This window comes from Acanthochromis polyacanthus, chromosome 20 (genome assembly GCF_021347895.1).
Source record: "Acanthochromis polyacanthus isolate Apoly-LR-REF ecotype Palm Island chromosome 20, KAUST_Apoly_ChrSc, whole genome shotgun sequence".
In the NCBI taxonomy this organism is placed as follows: domain Eukaryota; kingdom Metazoa; phylum Chordata; class Actinopteri; family Pomacentridae; genus Acanthochromis; species Acanthochromis polyacanthus.
The window spans coordinates 27,165,697-27,185,886 of NC_067132.1; the positions used below are offsets into that span (position 1 = coordinate 27,165,697).

The 20,190-nt window shown below is 39.9% G+C and overlaps 1 protein-coding gene across 1 annotated transcript in view; it reads left to right on the forward strand.

The window, feature by feature from the left end:
- Positions 1–20,190, forward strand: part of drosha (drosha ribonuclease III) — a 143,419-nt gene that overhangs the window by 111,758 nt on the left and 11,471 nt on the right. The window contains exons 30-31 of the mRNA XM_051940495.1: positions 2,877–2,969; positions 4,140–4,186. Of these exons, the coding sequence (XP_051796455.1) occupies positions 2,877–2,969; positions 4,140–4,186 (140 nt within the window). The remainder of the gene's footprint in view (positions 1–2,876; positions 2,970–4,139; positions 4,187–20,190) is intronic.

Consider the following 20,190-nt stretch of genomic DNA (forward strand, 5'->3'; position numbering starts at 1 on the left):
AAATGGTATCGGGTAGCAGCCATAGAATAAATGTTAAATGGATCGGATCGGGAGCACAAACATAAAAAACACACCTGATCAGAACTGTAGTGGGCAGTTATAATTGACTCATTATGTAAAATACCACTTTGGTGATTGGATATTGTTGGGGTGGCTGTGGTTTAGATGGTAGAGCTGATTTTCTACTCATTTTAAGGTTCGATCCCTGGCTTCGTCCTTGAGGAAAACACTGAACTCCAAATTGCTCAGTGAGCGTGTGAATGGGTGAATGAGGAACGCATCGTAAAGCGATTTGTTGCTAGCCAAGGTTAAAAGTGCGGCCGTTTTGAAACGCCATAGGTGTGTTCCGGCACATAAACAAACACCACTCCCCCTGTGGTCATATTAATGCATGAATATAAAACCGTATTGTCGCCATAAATCAGTTCTGTTTCGTTAATTTCCTCATTCCACACAGTGTTCACAGCTCTGATAGCAGAACTCCAGTATCTCTTCATCGGCTTTAAGCATCCTTAGTATTTACATTTAGCTGCTTCAAACACTAATTACTTGCTTTAATGTCTCTTCCAACTGTTTGTCCACTCATTTTTGCTGTTTAAACATTTTTTTTGCTTCTGTTTCTGCAAAGTTTATCACACACTGCTCACTCAATATGTGGCTATCTGTAAGTTTTATCATTTTATACTCTATTAAATACATTCTTTTGCAGTTTCAGCTTGGAATATTGGTGGCTCGTATCACCTAAACATTTTCTCACTCCTATGAATCTGTACACTTGTGTTGTTCACATCAGCGTGACCCAAATCCTGCAGTTCAGACGGGTCAGGCGTCACGTGTTCCAGCAATGTGCACCGAACACGATTCACGGGACTTTCTTTTTTTTTCCCCCCTCTTTGCCGTCGGGCCCCGAGCATTGTGAGTACCTGTGTAAAGGTCTCCGTTGTTGTAAATAAACATACCCAAAGAGACCTCTTATTTGACAAAAAGTCAAGGTGCAAGTGTCATTTGATAGAACGCTTTTGAGAGCTGCCATGATGCAGTGTGTGTGTCGCCATGGAAACTGACAGTGTGTTCTCCGAGGAGGGAAAAAGAAAAAACAAAACGGGGGTCGACTGGAGGTGCAAGGGCGGTTGGAGATGGAGCAGCTCTGTGCACAATGAACTCCAGCATTTAAACCTCTTTCCAGCTTCTCGGTGTATTATTCCGTCTGTCTGGCCAATGGATGTTGATTTTCTTTCTTTTTGACAACACACAGCTTTTTTACAATAAGAATGTACAAGAAATAAACAAATAGAGCTGCTGGTTGGCCTGCATTTCAACATACATGCACATAAAGCTAACCTTTTTAGCTTCACTCTTGAGTCTGATTTGCTTTGTCCTTGATCTCCTAGTGAAGTCGATAAGCCGCGATTGTCTTTTTGTTGTTTTGTCGCCGTCCATGTGAAGGAAAAATTACTGTTCCCCCTTTCTAAGGTCATACTGATCTTTGATATTTGACATGACTAAGCAGACTAGTTGTCCCCCTATTGGTCTATGATGTAAATCTGACTGTCTCCCAACTTCAATTTCTACCCAAAGATCGGAGAGAATCCTCAGAACTGATGCTAGCATTGCTTGCATGTACTGCTGCTCTGTCGGTGTTGCTTCTCCTGATTTCGGGAAACATTGCTCGCAACTGAAGTCATCTGAGAATCCACTGTGTCTCTCTGTGTCCACCTCGACATCGCTGAACTTCTACAACAGTCCAGATCTGGCACGAGTCCAAGAACAGTGCGAGTCAGACAGAAAGAAGAGGCGAAGTGACCGATAGAGGCTGGAAAAGGGCAGCGAAAGACGAGGAAGGAAAGGAGTTAAAGTAGCGAAGCCCCCGCTCTAAAGGTTCCCCTGTGAGTGTGTCCGCCTGATGACAGATCCACACCTTCAACCCCTTTGCGCCGACACTTTACTGTACACCTCATCTGGGGCAGGACTCACCAGGGAGCAGGCACATTTCACATTGTGCAGAGAACAAGCTGAGTCAGGAAGTCGGAGCTTTGAGCCTGAGCCGAAGCTGCTCCGGCTTTCCCACCTCCGATTCGTTTGTCGGGATAATTCCAAATGACACTCCTCTCCTCCTCTCCCGTTGAGATCCGGATCCTAAAACTACGCCAGTCTCTTATTTGCTCGGCACGCGCGACGCTCGTCTTCATTTTGTAAGTGAGAAAAAGGCGGCTGAATTATTGATAAAGTGTCATAAGTGACCACACTGCATTAAAAATGGATCGCTCTCCTGAAATAAGTAAATTGTCCGTGAATAATTTAGGCGACTCGCAGCTTGGGTCTGAGGATGTTTATGCTAATGTTAACATTTCAAACAACTGTCATGTACACGTGTCCCTGCAGAAATAAGTTGACAGCTTGCTTCTTCTCCTCCTTTTAAGCGAGGTGCATCTGTAAATTAGCTGAGTGATATTCTCCCGTCGTCTCCTCTCAGATTTCCCCTTCGTTGTTTACCCTTCTAGCGCACCACCAAACACTTGTGGGTCGCTCAAAGACTATTGTCATTCTTTTATTTTCAGCAGCTCCTCTCCCCGATGTGTCATTTATTTATTTTTTATTCGTAACCAAACGCTTGGTGTCTTGAAGATGAGCGTGGGGAGTTTGGGAGGCTTTAAAAAAGTTGTTTATACATCCCTCAGATGGCAGAACTCAACCCGCCGCTTAAGATGAATTACATTTGTTCCAATTGAAAACTTTTTTTTCTTTTCACCCCCTTTTTCGTTTCTCTGAAGGCCATCGTCCCTGTGTGTCCTTGTGCCTCTCTCTTGGGTATTTCTCATTGCGATTAAGTCTCAATTCTAACCCCCTTTTTGTTGCTGCTCTTTTGATTTTTCCAGGACCCTGCAGACAGTTGGACCCTCGCACGCCCGAACTTACACTGTCGCCGTTTATTTCAAAGGCGAGCGAATCGGCTGTGGTAAAGGCCCAAGGTGAGTAAGACACTGCGATGTAATAATAAGACCCCGACAAGACAAGGCGCTCTCCTTCTCAATGCACCGCTAATGGGCTCGAGAATAATGGCTGCACTTTATTGATGGTGTTTATTATGGCAATTAAGCTCTTGTTGGCCTATTCTATCGGGAGAGACATTATGCAGAATGAAAATGAATCGATTCATTATTGATTTGACGTAAATTGTGTTATGGAAATATCACTTGTGTTTGTGTGCGAGTGAAGAAGAAGAAGACGAGGCGACATTGCAGCCAACCTGTGTGTATGTGTGTGTGTTTTTAAAGTAAAGAATCTCTATGCGATGGGGCCTTTTCAGGGTTGGAGGGCGTAAACAGCACCCAAAGCCATCATCTCCCTTTTTGCTTGTTTTTATGCACATTTATGTGGATGCATAATATCCTGCATTATGAGTTCAGTGGAGGAATTTTTGCACCGGATTCACTTGCTATCATGAAAATAATCATAGTTAAAGCTGCAACTAATTGGGTTAGTTGTCCAGTGTTAAAGTAGTCGCCTACTGTTTTGATTGATTCCAGTTCCTCCAAAACTAAATTTGAATTTTGGACAAAATATCACTTGTGTTTGTGTGTGAGTGAAGAAGAAGACGACGAGGCGACACTGCGGCCAACCTGTGTGTTCTTTTTTTCTTTTAAAGTGAAGAATCTCTATGCGATGGGGCCTTTTCAGGGTTGGAAGGGTTGGTGATAAAGCCGCGGCTGAGCCTGCGAAAAATGAAACCTAAATCCATCAAACATCTTCCCCTCCACATGTGGAAATCCCCCCCCTCCGCGACCCCCTCACTTGAAAGCGCTCTCTCTTGCTCTAAGCTGGCGATAAGTTTGTCCCTTTTCCGCGGGATCTTTGACAGCTTACTGTTTTTGTATTTACATGACTTAAGCTCCCAGCCGCCACCTCTGCTGCTGGGCTATGATCACACGTAATATATACGGTGAAGGACGGCGTAAACAGTGCCCAGCGCCGAGCCGCCAATAGGCTTACCCTTCTCAGATGTGTGCACTGTGTTACCTGGGATTGTTCCGGGAAAAGGTGGCTCTTTCAAAACAAATAGAATGCACTTTTGATAATCCTCTCAATATTGGGGCATTTTGAATATGCTAAACACCTTCTTTCTCTGTCTCCTTTTCTAGCATCCAACAGGCAGAAATGGGAGCCGCGATGGATGCGCTGGAGAAATGTGAGTGCCGCACAAACCCCTACCCATCCACACACTTTAAGCCTTTCACACGCTTCGCCTTAGTGTTGAATATTAGCTTACAGTATGCAAGATGGCTGGCAGAGAGCCGTGGCCTGACCATCCGGTTGGCTGCGACATACAGGACATTAGGCCGTTTGAAGTGTTCGCCCAGAGCTCGGGCAGGACGCCGAGCCAGAGATGGAGAACCAATAAAACGAGGAGGAAGCCGAGCATCCTCAGCCGTGGCGATTGTCCTGAAAGTTTGTGTCGAGAGTGAAGTTTGTTTTTTTGTTTTTTTCTGTTGTGTTTTTAAGAGCGAGGCTTTGCACTTCTGATCCACTCTCTTCAGATTTGAAGGAGTGTGATGGTGATGTGTCCCTCGATGCGCTGCTTCACTTCTGGGCTGTTTTTCATCTCGTCATTGTCTTTTCATCAACCACCACTTAAGGAGAATAGATAGTTTGTGGTGTTGGTTTTTTTTCCTCTTTTAGGCGTTTTTAACATCTCATTCGCTGCCAAGTAAAAACACAATTATGGAGCTCTCACATTCACTAGCAGCTCCCATCATCTCCCCTCTGTGCTCTTTGTTATGCATATGTATGTGGATGCATAATACCCTGCATTGCATCGAGTGCATGAAGAGTTCGGGGGAGGGATTTTTGGACCAGGTTCTTTTGCGTTAGGACATTTTTGGACTTTTTTTAACCAGATAAATAACCTAAATGATAAACAAACACTCAGAATTCAAACGTGTCGGTTCACTCAAAGTTTAATCCCAAACATTTTGTGGTTGTTTTTGACTTCTCATGCATTTTCACTCACTGTTGGCTCATTTTCACTACAATTCTAAGTCCTGCACCTCTATGGAAACAACACAATCGTTGCTAAAAGGAGAGAGAACTCAAAAATGTTTAAGTGTATTACGACAAACTTATAATGTAAATTATATAAAAAGAAGAGCAAACATTGAATTTCTTTGATTACTTATTCAACAAAAAGCTGGAAGCAACTTGTACACTGAAAGAAAAGTGACTTTACGTACTTGATATTTCACTACTTGTGTTTTGAAGTTTCTTCTATACTATTTGCTCTGTTTACACACTGCCTGCAGTTCAACCGAGTTCAACAAAAAAGCTCCACACTGCAGTGCTTCACTTCTTCTTCAGTCTGAGTATTTTTTAAAGAAAACAAGGTTTAAATTCTCTGATTCCATCCTTTTAAATTTGAATAATTTCTCATTTCTTTCCTCCCCTATGACGATAAACTTTGTTTTGATAGTGAGAGTTTGTTTTATGACACTTGTCCAAAATGTTTTCTCCCGACTTGATCCTTTCAGCTACTCTCAGATGTATGTCGCTTTTAGGGCTGGCCCGAATAGTGGTTTCTGGCCTCCGAATATTCGGGCCCTATTAAAGACGAATATCCGAATATTTGTTCAGCCCCGAAAACGTCTGACGGGGGTGGGGTGGGGGGGGCGACGCGGTGCGGCGGCGGCTTGTGACACAGACGGCCAGAATATTCGGATCCTTTTTCATTTTTTGAAAGTTCTGGCCAACATTTCCTGATGACAGATTGAACCCAGTGTAAACCGACCTTCGTTGCCTTCGTTTTGTCTTCAGCAGAGGTCTTCGGCATCTTGTCTTGTGTTTATGCAATGAAGTGAAGCGCGACGTCAGAGTCGGCAGCAACCCGGCCATTCGGTTGGTGTTTACAAACACGAATGGAGGAGCCGAAATGAGCCGAAGAACACGGCGGGATGAGCCGAAAGGGACCGAAGGCGCAGGGAAGAGACGAGCTCCGAATATTTTCGTCTGGGGGGGAGGAGGGAGTGATCACATAGACATGTGTTTATATATAATATTCGGATACCAAATTAATATCCGGATAGTGCCGTAGCGAACGAATATCCGGATATTCGGGTACAGCCCTAGTCGCTTTGGATAAAAGCTAAAACAAACTATAGAATTGTAAATTGTAAACTGAACATCTTTGGGTTTCTGGACAAAGTATAAAATTTGAGGACGTCATTTTGGAATTTTTTCCTTCAACCTTGACCAGATCGTGTTTTTTAAAAATTCATTGATAAGATCTCATTCACTTCCAAGTAAGTATAGAACTGCAGGACTCATATCTACAAGCAGCTTCCATCATCTCCCTTTTTGTGTGTTTTTATACACATGTATGTGATGCATAATATCCTGTGTTAAGAGTTTAGTGGAGAGATTTTTGGACCAGATTCACTTGCTATGATGAAAATAATCATGGTTTAAGCTGCAACTAATCTGGCTAGTTGTCTAGTGTTAAAGTAGTCGCCTACTGTTTTGATTGATTCCAGTTTCTCTAAAACTAAATTTGAATTTTGGACAAAATACAAGATTTGAAGACATCATATTGGTCTTTTTAAAGACTGATTGATAGTTTTTCATCATTTTATGACAGTTCCTCAGTTAATCAAGAAGATAATTAATGTGTTGGTTTTGAACCGTTAAACTAATTTTGATAACAGATTATCAGTCTGCTTTAAGAAAAATAAGTCTTAAATTCTCTGGTTGTGGCCTCTTAAAATTGAATATTTTCTTGTGTCTTTCTTCCTCTGTAAAGTGAATATCCTTCCGTTTTGGACAAAATGCGAGATTTGAAAACATTATATTGGGCTTTTGAAAGACTGACAGACAGTTTTAACCATTTTATACATCAGGAAACCCCTTTGTTAATTGAGAAACCGATTAAAGCAGCAACTAATCAGTTAGCTGTCCACCATTAAAGTGGACTATTAAAGAAAAGAAGCCTGAATTCTGTGATGATTCGGTGAATATTTTCTGCTTTCTTTTCTTCTCTATAAGAGTAAATTTATCATCGTTTGGTTACTGGATAAAACATGACATTTGAGGACGTCATATTGGGCTTTTTTCCATCAACCTTGACTAGATAATGTTTTTTTATTATTATTAATTTATAACCTCTCGTTCGCTGCCAAGTGAAAATACAATTACAGGACTCTCACATCCACACGCAGCTTCCATCATCTCCCTTTTTGCTCCTTTTTATGCATATGTATATGGATGCATAATGTGGAGGGGATTTTGGACCGTGTTCACTCGCATTAATCACATGTAAAATTCGTTCTGTACTCGCCTAATTAGCTGGAGGTGAGCACAAATGGCTTCGCTGGATCGGGCCTGTACAACTAGCGGATGGGCATCGAGGTCGAACTTTGATTTCATTTGGCTTCTAAATGAGGCCTCCAGCCACTTGTGATTGATAATGTTTGCACGGCCAGGCTTTAGCTTTTTATGAAGCATTAGTGTTGGGGTGTTATTATTTAAAGCCTCCCTCCTTATCAGAGGGCGTAGTTCAGCGCTCACACTCTCTCTCCGGTGTCTTCCTCCCTGCCTTCCTTCCTCCCGTTTCCTCTCCCCAGTGTACACCTCTGTCACCGTGATTGATAGATGCTCATTGCTAGTAAATGAACATTTCCCCCCTCATAAATTGCTGTTTCATGTGACTAGATTAGCAATGCCTTTTAAAAGGTCAGTTAATTTAAAAATCGTCTCGTCGAGTCCTCCTTCCTTTGCTGCAGAATGCCTGCAGTTCCGCGGCGGCTTTGTTTGACTTTGCATTGTCACTTAATTTTAAAACCACCACTTTGTGAGTCACCTGTTGGCTCCACGTACTCTTTACTTCCACCCAAAGTGAGTTTTCCTCATTCACAGCAGAACACAAACACAGCTAGAGCTGCAGATAATCAGCATTGATAATCAGTCTTATGATGGATTCCAGCTTGTTAAATCTGAATAGTTGTGAGGGTTTTTTTTCCTGTAGACCATCAGTTTAAAAATTCTGAACTATTAAACTGATCACTACCCATTTTGCAGACTAAATAATCAGTATTTTTTATTAGAAAAAAGTCAAAATTTTCTGATTCCAGCCTCTTAAAACTAGTTATTTTCTGCTTTCATTCCTCCTCTGAGAGTAAGCTGAATGTCTTTGGTTTTTGGACAAAATAGGAGATTTGAAGACATTATATTAGGCTTTTGAGAGTTAATGCAGCAACTAATCGATTAGTTGTCCACTGTTCATGTGGACTATTAACAAATTCCAGTGGATATTTTCTGCTTTCTTTCCTCCTTTATGACAGTAAACTCAGCATTTTTGGGTTGTGGACAAAACAAGACATTTCGGGACATCAAGTTGAATTTAGTTAGTTCTCAACTATGAAGCTCATTTTAATAATGGATTTTGACTTAAAATTGAATATTTTCTGGTTTCTTTCTTCCTTTATGATGGTAAACTGAATATTTTTGAGTTTTTGACCATTTGAGGATGCCACATTGAGGTTTGAAACAGTTTCTAACCATCTTTTTGGCATTTTGTACACCAAACTCATCAATTAATGAACAAAATAATCAACAATGAAAGAAATAACTCTTCAGCCTTTGTTATAAGACAGATTAAAAGTCTAAATTCTCAGTTTCCAGCATCTCAGAACTTGATAATTTCTGCATATTCTTCTGTGTATTCTTAATATTTTCTTTACCTCTATAACAGTAAACTGTATATTTTTGAGTTATGGACAAAATACAACATTTGAAGACATCATATTGAGTTTTTGAAACACTGGTTGACAATTTCTAACCATTTTTGGACATTTAATACACCAGGTTCATCAACTAATGGAGAAAATGAGCAACAATGCAAAACGAAAAAAGTCTTTAGCTTTGGTTATGAGCTGTAACTTAGATTAAACCGTTAATAATATTAAATAAATGAAAAAAAAGAATAATTCATTTGCACCTGTTTGAAAAGTTCAAACCGGTGAATTGTTGTTGATCTGATCTGTTCCATGTTTTACGAAGTGGGGCCTCATTATTTAGAGGTCATATTTTTTTAATGAAACACGTTCTACCCGATGTTTTTTTTATTATTATTCGTTTGCCGTTGAAGCCTAAATTAATCACTTTTGGTTTCGCTGGAAAAAAAGCAGTTGTTATTCCGTTGTTGAGATAAAAATGCGAGGTCAGTCGATGGGGTTCAAACGCGCCTCTGAAGGATCCTTGTGTCTATAGCTTATATAATGAAACTCGAGCTGCACAAACCGCCTGACGCATCGAAACTCCTGCGTTGTCTCTCATGTTATTGTCGAGGGCCTCGCTTCATTTGCTCGCATAGCAAGACTAATCAAGGACATTAGCCCCGGTGTCATGTAATTCGTCATTGATTGTCTTATTGGGCCTCGCTGCAGCGCCGTCTACACCATTACCTCCTCTCTTGTACGACAGTTTCTACCTTGTGTTTGATCGAAAGCGCCGCCGCCCCGCAACGTGTCAGGATTCATTTCCATGTTTTATTTAAAGCCTCCTCGAGTATCAGCGAGCACTTTGAGCAGGATTGAACTTTTTATTTATTTATTTTTTTTGTTTCAGCCGGCACAGCCTTTTCCTGGCTGACAGAATCCGGCGGTGTCGGAGAGGTGAGAGACACGGCGGTGTTCAGTCAGACAGCTCAGAGCTCATTAAAGAGACGGGGCCCAGTATTTGGTGTGTGTGCTTGTCTGTAGCCGATCCGCTGGTGGCTCGGCCGATTCACATTTCATTATTTGATGGCCCCCACGTTTTGACAGTCTCCTGCCTGTATCCGTCAAGGCAGAATTAAATGTTAACCAAGGCCCGGTCCGGGGGAGAAACATGAGTGCAAACAAATCGAGCCGAGAGCAGCCAGGTAGCGGAGTCGACGTGAGAAGGGAAGGAAAGGAAGGAGTCGGCGGTGCAGGAGTTTAAGGCCCTGAGGCTCCGTGCACCGCGAGGTCTAAGGCGACATCAAATATACATGGAAACGGCTTAACCATTTATCATTCATCCTTACAGATAGCACTGTGCCTGTTTAAAGTCTCTCTCCAAGATTCAGCCCCCTCCTGTTGCCTCTTTTTTCCAGCTTCCTTGCAGCTGCAAACAATGCAATATCTGTTGAATAAGCGAAGGAACCTCGATCTTGCGAGTAGCTCGAAGCTGTTTCTGGGCGTTTTCTGTTTCCTGTCATGTTTTAACTCACGGCTATACTGCAGCATAAAGTCCTGCACATCTATTGAAACGGCACAACCGTGGCTATAAGGTAGAGAGAACACAGAAATGTCTTTAGAGCAGCTGACAAGTTTATTTTTCTCTACAGAGCATGCAGTTCAGCTAAAAAAAAAAGTCATTGAATTTTTGTCGTGAGTGTTGGTCACAGCCCAGTCACTACTAGCTTCACAGTTAAACCAAAAAGCACAGGATTTTTTTATTTTTTGCAGAATCACAGAAGAGCAAAAAGTCAATTTTCGGTAAATTTGTATAGAAAATGTGTAGAATAAAGTTAATCAAATGTAAAATTTGTTCTTTGGTCACCCAATTAGCTGAAGGTGAGCACAAATACTCTGTTTAGACACAGCCTGCAGTTCAACCCAGAAAAAACATGGATTACATATTTAACAAAGTTAAAAGAATGAAAAGGGATTGACATGTACAACTAAAGAAAATGTGACTCTGTGTACGCAATTCTATACACAGTTCAACCCAGTCCAGCTGAAAAGTCCACGAATTTTTGTTGTGTAATGTTGGATGCAGCTGAGTCACAAATAGCTCCACTGTTGCATAGAAAGCATAGAATTTTTATCTTTTCGCAGAATCTGGAGAGAGCTAACAGCCTATTGTGGGTGAATTTTTATGTGAAACATGCAGAATAAAGTGACTGTTTCAGATTTGTTGAAGTTTCACGACCAAACAGCTCATCACAAATGAGTAATTCAAGATTCAAAAGTAGTTTCTTGACAATTAAATGATAAATTTGTTGTTTGCTCATCAAATTAGCTAAACATGAGCACAAATACGCAATTCAACCCAGAAATTTCTTTGGTTACTTATATAACAAAATTGAAAAAATAGAAACTGACATGTTCCATAAAAAGAAATGTTGACCTTGCATACTCTATATTTACCTACTTGTGTAGCCTAGCCGCGCTCGACCCATGTTCTGAAGGCACAAGGGTCTAGGGCCGCTTGACAGGGAGGGAGGCGGGCTAAAAGGTTGTCTTTCAAATCACTCTGCAGCAATTGGGTAGGTATACAACCAATCAGCGCAACGAATAGGCTGACGTAGTTCCTAGAGCGCCGGCGGATTGTGGCTAAGTCCCATTAGCTTCCCAACCAGCGGAGCCAACTGGTATATTAAGGATTTGCCATATCCCGTCGGCATAAGTCCAAATACGTCTTTCTTCTCAATGAAACACTTCAGTGCCGTCCTTTGTTTATCTTTCAAGTTGAATTTTAGCTTCAAATCTTTAAGGGCTGTGGCCAAAGCCGAGTCGAAAGATAACTGTTTGTTGTGCGCCGGTTGTTTCTGTCAGAATCGTCACGCCTCTGTCATCACTTAGTTACGCCCGCCTTCTGACTCTACACTTCATGGTGATTCGTCGGCCAGTTTTAGGAGAATCCAGCCTCAAGCCTTGTGGAGGGTAACTAGACCCACCCTGGCAGAGAGTTAAATTCGTTGCCGTGGGTTGTCTAGCGCGGCTAGGCTACAACTTGTGTGGTTTTTTTGGCAAATTTTAATATGAGAATAAAGTGACTGTTTTTTATTTATTGCAGTTTCCTGGCCACAAATGAGCAATTCAAGATTCAACATTGTCATTTCTTGTGTATTTTCAAGCATCAAAACGAAAAGCTTTTCCTCGAGCCCCAGAAATCACAACGATAAATAACCAGGTAGGCAAGCAAAGGAAGGAGTTTGAGGCCATGAGGCTCCATGCACCGCTGGGTCTTAGGCGACATCAAATATACATGGAAACGGCTTAACCGTTTATCATTCATCCTTGGAGATAGCACTCTGTCTGTTTAAAGTCTCTCTCCAAGATTCAGCCCCCTCCTGTTGCCGATTCTCTTTTTATTTCCTTGCAGCTGCTTGTTTCTCAAACAATGCAATATCTGTTGAATAAGGGAAGGAAGGAGCCTCGATCTGGCGAGTAGCTCGAAGGGGGAACTACATTCTTCCCTCAGCTTCCTCTAAACCCCCTTAATCTCTGGATAAAAAGCCCTGGATGGATAGAGGCGAAGTAAACGTACAGTATGCAGGATCTCTATTCACTGGTCTTTTGTCTGCCCTTTGGCATGGCAGGGAAATCCCTTCATCAGCGCTGCCATACGGGCGAACTATTGGCTTGTTGACTGATGTGGCGAGCTCTGGATGATAGACTCAGCCGGCGGAGTCTATTGTGAAGTCGCCTCACAGCCCAAGCTCGGGCTGAATAGTGATCGTCCGAGTGAAAGGACACTGTATGTTCTCGAAGCCCTTTAAAAAGGGGGGAGCTGATCCCTCATCACAAGACTCCACATCCAGCTGCCGTGTGAGCGACAACAGGACGCATTGTCGCTGCTGCCACTGAGAAAAGGCCTCGACTGCAGCTACGAAACCGCGAAAACCTGCGTCCTCGATCGGAATTACTGCGTTGCTGATTAAAATGACACCAAACCAAACACCTTAAGCAGCCGAATCAGCATGCGAAGTGAAGCGTTTCTCACTGCATGCCTGAGAATTCGCAATATTCCTCCTCGACGCCCCGTGAAACAGCCTTGTGTATTCTTTAGCAAGCGCTATTCTTTGACGATTGCTCTTGTGCTGCATGCTAAACAATGTAAATGGCCGCAGCTTTTTTCTTTTTCTGTTTTTTTTCTCCCCCTTCCTCACTCTCCCCCTCTCTCCCTCTCTCTCTTTCTCGAGTGGGTTATTCTCAAGTCATCTCCCAGGGAAAAATGCTGGTGATTTCCATATTTTAACTGCAATATGTAGTTTTCTCTCCAAGGCCCACCAAGTGTTGCTTACTCACCGAAAGCATATTGAAATAGACTGTGTGTGTTTCTGTGTGCGCCCCTCAGATTTCCCTATTTTTCTCAGTTTGTTCTTTCTCTAGGATTTTTTTTCTTTTTTTTCTCCCCATATTTGATCCTTCTCTTTTTAATAGGATATTGCCCTTATCGTGCACTTTTCCTCTCTGTTGCCATAATGACAAATTAGAGTGTTGCAAGAGGAAGAATACATTATCCCTTTCTATTCACCAGTCTGACACATATGATATGTAAATTGCAGTTTTTGGCAGTGTTTGATTTACCATAGGAGCTGCTTGAATTTTGATTGCGAGAGACGGCCACAGAGCTACATGGCCTTTTTTTTTTTTTTTTTTTTTTTTTAGTTGCTCATGGCCAATTTCTTCTAACAATCAGCTGAAGATTGGAGTTTTTTTTCTTAGGCCCCGTCCACACGAAGATGAAACGCTGAACAGTTTCAAAAACGATCGCCGTAAAGACGAAGGCGTCTCAGAAATTGTGTGCGTCTACACGAATGCACTCGATACGCATGGAAACGCTGTAAAACACATGCCAGACCTCTAGGGGCGCTGTAACGATATGACGGAAATGCGCAAACAGAAGAATAAACAGTGAGCATGCGCACTTGCGGCAAAAGTTATAAACGGAGAGCTTCATCAGCACATCTGCTACACTGTACGCCGCCATTGTTGTTGTCGTGGCCGCGTGTGGCGCATGCGTGTCAATGAAGATACGAAGCTATGACGCAAGCGTTTCTGAAAAGCAGCGGATCGCCCGTACACACGGAGCTGCGTAAACGCCGTTTCAAAATCTTTCCACTCTGGAACCCGGTTTCAAAAATGATCGTTTACAGACCCCCAAAATGTCGTCTGCGTGTGGATGATACGCAGATTCGACAAGAAACTTATGCGTTTAGACCTCGTTTCGTCTTCGTGTGGACGGGGCTTCAAAGCCCAGGCAGAGGCCAATTACGGTCAGCACAGTCACTCAATACACATTTCTAGAGCTCAAGGTGACATTTTTTAAATGTTTGAGATGTCTGACCAACTAAAACCTTGACTTTAGGAACCTGGAAACAGAGAATTTTGAGATTTTTAACCAGATCCACTCAACCACTCAGTGATTAATCCTCTGAACCCCAAGTTGTGGTTGGGTGTTTTCTGTTTCTGAAATGTTTTCACTCACTGTTGGCTCGTTTTTCACTGCAGTGTAAAGTCCTGCACATCTGTGGAACAGAACAACCACTGCTAGAAGTTGAAATAACTCAATAAGGCCTTTAGTGCAGCATGGCAAAGTTAGAATACCATAAAGTAAATACAAGTAAGAAAACTAAAAAAAAATAATAATACAAGAATAATTGAGTAATCCAAAATTAATTTTTTGTCATTTTTTTGTGTATTTGAATGCATAAAGAACAAAATGCTGTTCTCTCAGTCGCAGTAAAATAGAAATGACAATAAATATAAAATAAATAACTACAAAAATACATCAAAGAAAAGTAAATGTAGAAAACCAACATAAAATCGAAGCTCTGATGATTCTACCTGTTTTTACGTTTCTGGTTCGACAAAATGAGTCACTTTACCAATTTTGTTATAATGCCTTTCAAATCCGCCAAAGAGTTAAACAAAACAAAAAACTTCCACCACCTTTGCTGCTTTCTAGACCTTAGGAGTGGCGTTCTTTAAAATAACCCGTCGCTGTGATGTGTTTCTGAATGTTCCTATCAGCTGCAGACAGGAGGTTAAACACAACCCAGATGGATAATGTGTCTTAACAATGTGTGAGAGCCATTTTTACCTCTCCTCCCTGCGTGGCGTGACTCTCCGACCGTGGATATGATGGCGTTTCCAGAAAAAACACAACAATATCCACAGCGGATAGTTGAATAAACCCCCGAGGCGCCGTTTTATCAGCTGCAAGTCCAGCGTCGAGACAATAGTAATAATTAAATTTTCCCATTTATCAGAAGGATAACGTACACTGTCTGCCAACGATACAGCTCAGACCCAAAGTGTTTAGACAGTGTCACATTTTTGGTTCTTTTGGCTTCATAAATGCAGCACAAATTAAACTGTGTGACTTGAGCATGTTTCTATCCAAACTAAACAAAAAATGTTGGTGTTTTCCACCTTTTTATACTAAGTTCTTCCAATATAGTGTTTTTTTTGTGAGCCAAAGGATACTAAAGTGTCTGCAGGTCTTAGATTTCATTGACATTGATGCTGAAATATTAAAAATGATAGCCTTTTTATGCATGCACATGTATCCAGCATCTTTGTTCCTTTTGGTTAGGACTAATTATAAAAAAAATACTTTTCTTTCACTGTCACATTTACAGCTTGAACTCAAGCCTAATGCTGAAGCATAGAAGTGTTTATTGAACCTCTGTGTATTTAAAACCACTTACAGAAAGGACATTATTTCTAATAGCTTCTATTAGACTTTTTTTTTCTATATATTCAGGTACAGAACATTTTGAGTCTTCTCTCCATTTTCCATCGAAGTGATGTCTTGTAAAACTTGTGTGGGTGGGAAAAAAAAGGTACTCAAAGACGAATTTGTCTGAGCTTGCATGGTCATGGTCAGCGAGTGGAAAAAATGCACAGTCAAATGTGTGTCTCGGCGAGGAGACACAAATCACTGGGCAGCTGTCATGCATGCTGTTTTAAATTAAAGTGTGCAGCGAATAGACACAGTAATGTAAACACTTAATGAAAATTTACCTGAGCTATGAATATCCAAATTACAAACAGAGCTGTTCCTGCCACTGTGGGAGAACGGAAGGAAGTTGATTATGTAAGAGGAAACTATTCTTTTAGCAATTTTGGTGGGACCTTTTTTTACGAGTTGAGAGATTTAGGAGCTATTTTAGTCATCGTTCTGGTCATTAATCAAGGAAAAACTGTTCCGAACAAATATATAAAATAAATCGTGCTCAAAAAGTGTTATAGTATATACTTTGTTAAATAAATGTCACATGATAACAGAGTTTAAAATCATGAAATCAGAGTATAGTGTGTGAAGATGTCATAACATTGTGCATTATGAAACGTGCAAACAATAGAATATATGAGGAAAACTACAAGAATATATTATGTTAGAAAATACCAAAGTATACTATGTTAAAAAAATCTCATACGGTATGTTAATTTAGTATTTTATAGAAGCATTATACTGGTTTGTTTATAAAAATACCAAAAGACAGAATGACGTTTGTAAGGCTTTTTTTTTTTTTTTTTTACCGCATAGTAAACTGTGACGTTTTGGTGACATTTTGGACGACAGACTAAACTATGTGGTTTAGTTTGTCATCAAAAATGACATAAAACCATCATAGTTTAGTATGTGGTCTAAAATGTCACCAAAACGTCATAGTTTAGTATGCCGTCCAAAATGTGGAAAATTCTATAATTCTACAATTTCATTTAGCAGACGCTTTTGTCCAAAGCAACGTACAACACATCAAGAATTCAGACATAAGGAAAGTGCAAAAAGTGCTTCAAGTGTGATTGGTCAAAGGTGTTGCCATCTAATTGCAGAAGAATTGCCAACCTCCCCCTTTTTTTCCAACTTTGTCAGTGGTAAATAAGTGCTGGGTTTTGGTCCACTTGACTTATTCTACCCCTAAGGTGGAGTCAGATTAAGTGCGTAAGTGTTCTCTGAACAATTGAGTCTTCAAATGTCTCTTAAAAGTAGAAAGGCACTCAGCAGAACACACAGAGTTTGGGAGTTTGTTCCACCGTTTGGGAACAACAGAGGAGAAGAGGTAAAAAAAAACTCAGAGTTTAGTATGTCGTCCAAAATGTCATCAAAACGTCATAGTTTAGTATGTCGTTCAAAATGTCACCAAAAACGTCATGGTTTAGTATGTTGTCCAAAATGTGGAAAAAAAACGTCGTAGTTTAGTATGTCATCAAAACTGTCACCAAAAACGTCATAGTTTACTATGTCGTTCAAAATGTCACCAAAACGTCATAGTTTAGTATGTCGTCCAAAATGTCATCAAAACGTCATAGTTTACTATGTCGTCCAAAATGTCATCAAAACGTCATAGTTTAGTATGTCGTTCAAAATGTCACCAAAGACGTCATAGTTGAGTATGTCGTTCAAAATGTCACCAAAAACGTCGTAGTTTAGTATGTTGTCCAAAATGTGGAAAAAAACGTCATAGTTTAGTATGTCATCCAAAATGTAACCAAAAACGTCATAGTTTAGTATGTCGTTCAAAATGTCACCAAAAACATCATAGTTTAGTATGTCGTTCAAAATGTCACCAAAAACGTCATAGTTTAGTATGTCGTTCAAAATGTCACCAAAAACATCATAGTTTAGTATGTCGTCCAAAATGTCACCAAAAACGTCAAAGGTTAGTATGTTGTCCAAAATGTGGAAAAAAAACGTCGCAGTTTCGTATGTCATCCAAAATGTGGAAAACACGTCATAGTTTAGTATGTCGTCCAAAATGTCACCAAAAACGTCATAGTTTAGTATGTCATCCAAAATGTGGAAAACACGTCATAGTTTAGTATGTCGTTCAAAATGTCACCAAAAATGTCATAGTTTCGTATGTCATCCAAAATGTGGAAAACACGTCATAGTTTAGTATGTCGTCCAAAATGTCACCAAAAACGTCATAGTTTAGTATGTTGTCCAAAATGTGGAAAAAAACGTCATAGTTTAGTATGTCGTTCAAAATGTCACCAAAACGTCATAGTTTAGAATGTCGTTCAAAACGTCACCAAAAACGTCATAGTTTAGTATGTCATCCAAAATGTGGAAAACGCGTCATAGTTTAGTATGTCGTTTAAAATGTCACCAAAAATGTCATAGTTTAGTATGTCGTCCAAAATGTCATCAAAACGTCTTATTTTAGTATATCGTTCAAAATGTCACCAAAAACATCATAGTTTAGTATGTCGTCCAAAATGTCACCAAAACGTCATAGTTTACTATGTCGTCCAAAATGTCACCAAAAATGTCATAGTTGAGTATGTCGTCCAAAATGTCACCACAATTGTCATATGTTAATATGTCATCCAAAATGTGGAAAACACGTCATAGTTTAGTATATCGTTCAAAATGTCACCAAAAACATCAGAGTTGAGTATGTCGTCCAAACTGTCACCAAAACGTCATAGTTTACTATGTCGTCCAAAATGTCACCAAAAATGTCATAGTTGAGTATGTCGTCCAAAATGTCACCAAAAACGTCATAGTTTAGTGTGTCATCCAAAATGTGGAAAACACGTCATAGTTTAGTATATCGTTCAAAATGTCACCAAAAACGTCATAGTTTAGTATGTCGTTCAAAATGTCACCAAAAACATCATAGTTTAGTATGTCGTCCAAAATGTCACCAAAAACGTCAAAGGTTAGTATGTTGTCCAAAATGTGGAAAAAAACGTCGTAGTTTCATATGTCATCCAAAATGTGGAAAACACGTCATAGTTTAGTATGTCGTTCAAAATGTCACCAAAAATGTCATAGTTTCGTATGTCATCCAAAATGTGGAAAACACGTCATAGTTTAGTATGTCGTCCAAAATGTCACCAAAAACGTCATAGTTTAGTATGTTGTCCAAAATGTGGAAAAAAACGTCATAGTTTAGTATGTCGTTCAAAATGTCACCAAAACGTCATAGTTTAGAATGTCGTTCAAAACGTCACCAAAAACGTCATAGTTTAGTATGTCATCCAAAATGTGGAAAACGCGTCATAGTTTAGTATGTCGTTTAAAATGTCACCAAAAATGTCATAGTTTAGTATGTCGTCCAAAATGTCATCAAAACGTCTTATTTTAGTATATCGTTCAAAATGTCACCAAAAACATCATAGTTTAGTATGTCGTCCAAAATGTCACCAAAACGTCATAGTTTACTATGTCGTCCAAAATGTCACCAAAAATGTCATAGTTGAGTATGTCGTCCAAAATGTCACCACAATTGTCATATGTTAGTATGTCATCCAAAATGTCACCAAAAACGTCATAGTTTGGTATGTCGTCCAAAATGTCACCAGAATTGTCATATGTTAGTATGTCATCCAAAATGTCACCAAAAACGTCATAGTTTAGAATGTCGTTCAAAACGTCACCAAACACGTCATAGTTTAGTATGTCATCCAAAATGTGGAAAACACGTCATATTTTAGTATATCGTCCAAAATGTCACCAAAAATGTCATAGTTGAGTATGTCGTCCAAAATGTCACCACAATTGTCATATGTTAGTATGTCATCCAAAATGTCACCAAAAACGTCATAGTTTAGTATGTCGTCCAAAATGTCACCAAAAACGTCATAGTTTAGTATGTCATCCAAAATGTCACCAAAAATGTCATAGTTTAGTATGTCATCCAAAATGTCACCAAAGACGTCATAGTTTAATATTGTTGTCCAAAATGTCACCAAAAACGTCATAGTTTAGTATGTCGTCCAAAATGTCACCAAAACGTCATAGTTTACTATGTCGTCCAAAATGTCACCAAAAATGTCATAGTTGAGTATGTCGTCCAAAATGTCACCACAATTGTCATATGTTAGTATGTCATCCAAAATGTCACCAAAAACGTCATAGTTTAGTATGTCATCCAAAATGTCACCAAAAATGTCATAGTTTAGTATGTCATCCAAAATGTCACCAAAGATGTCATAGTTTAATATTGTTGTCCAAAATGTCACCAAAAACATCATAGTTTAGTATATCGTTCAAAATGTCGCAAAAAATGTCATAGGTTAGTATGTTGTCCAAAATGTGGAAAAAAAGTCATAGTTTAGTATGTCATCCAAAATGTGGAAAACACGTCATAGTTTAGTATATCGTCCAAAATGTCACCAAAAACATCATAGTTTAGTATGTTGTCCAAAATGTCACCAAAAATGTCATAGTTTAGTATGTCGTCCAAAATGTCACCAAAAATGTCATAGTTGAGTATGTCATCCAAAATGTCACCAGAATTGTCATATGTTAGTATGTCATCCAAAATGCCACCAAAAACGTCATAGTTTAGAATGTCGTTCAAAATGTCACCAAAAACGTCATAGTTTAATATGTCGTCCAAAATGTGGAAAAAAACCGTCATAGTTTAGTATGTCGTTCAAAATGTCACCAAAAATGTCATAGTTTCGTATGTCATCCAAAATGTGGAAAACA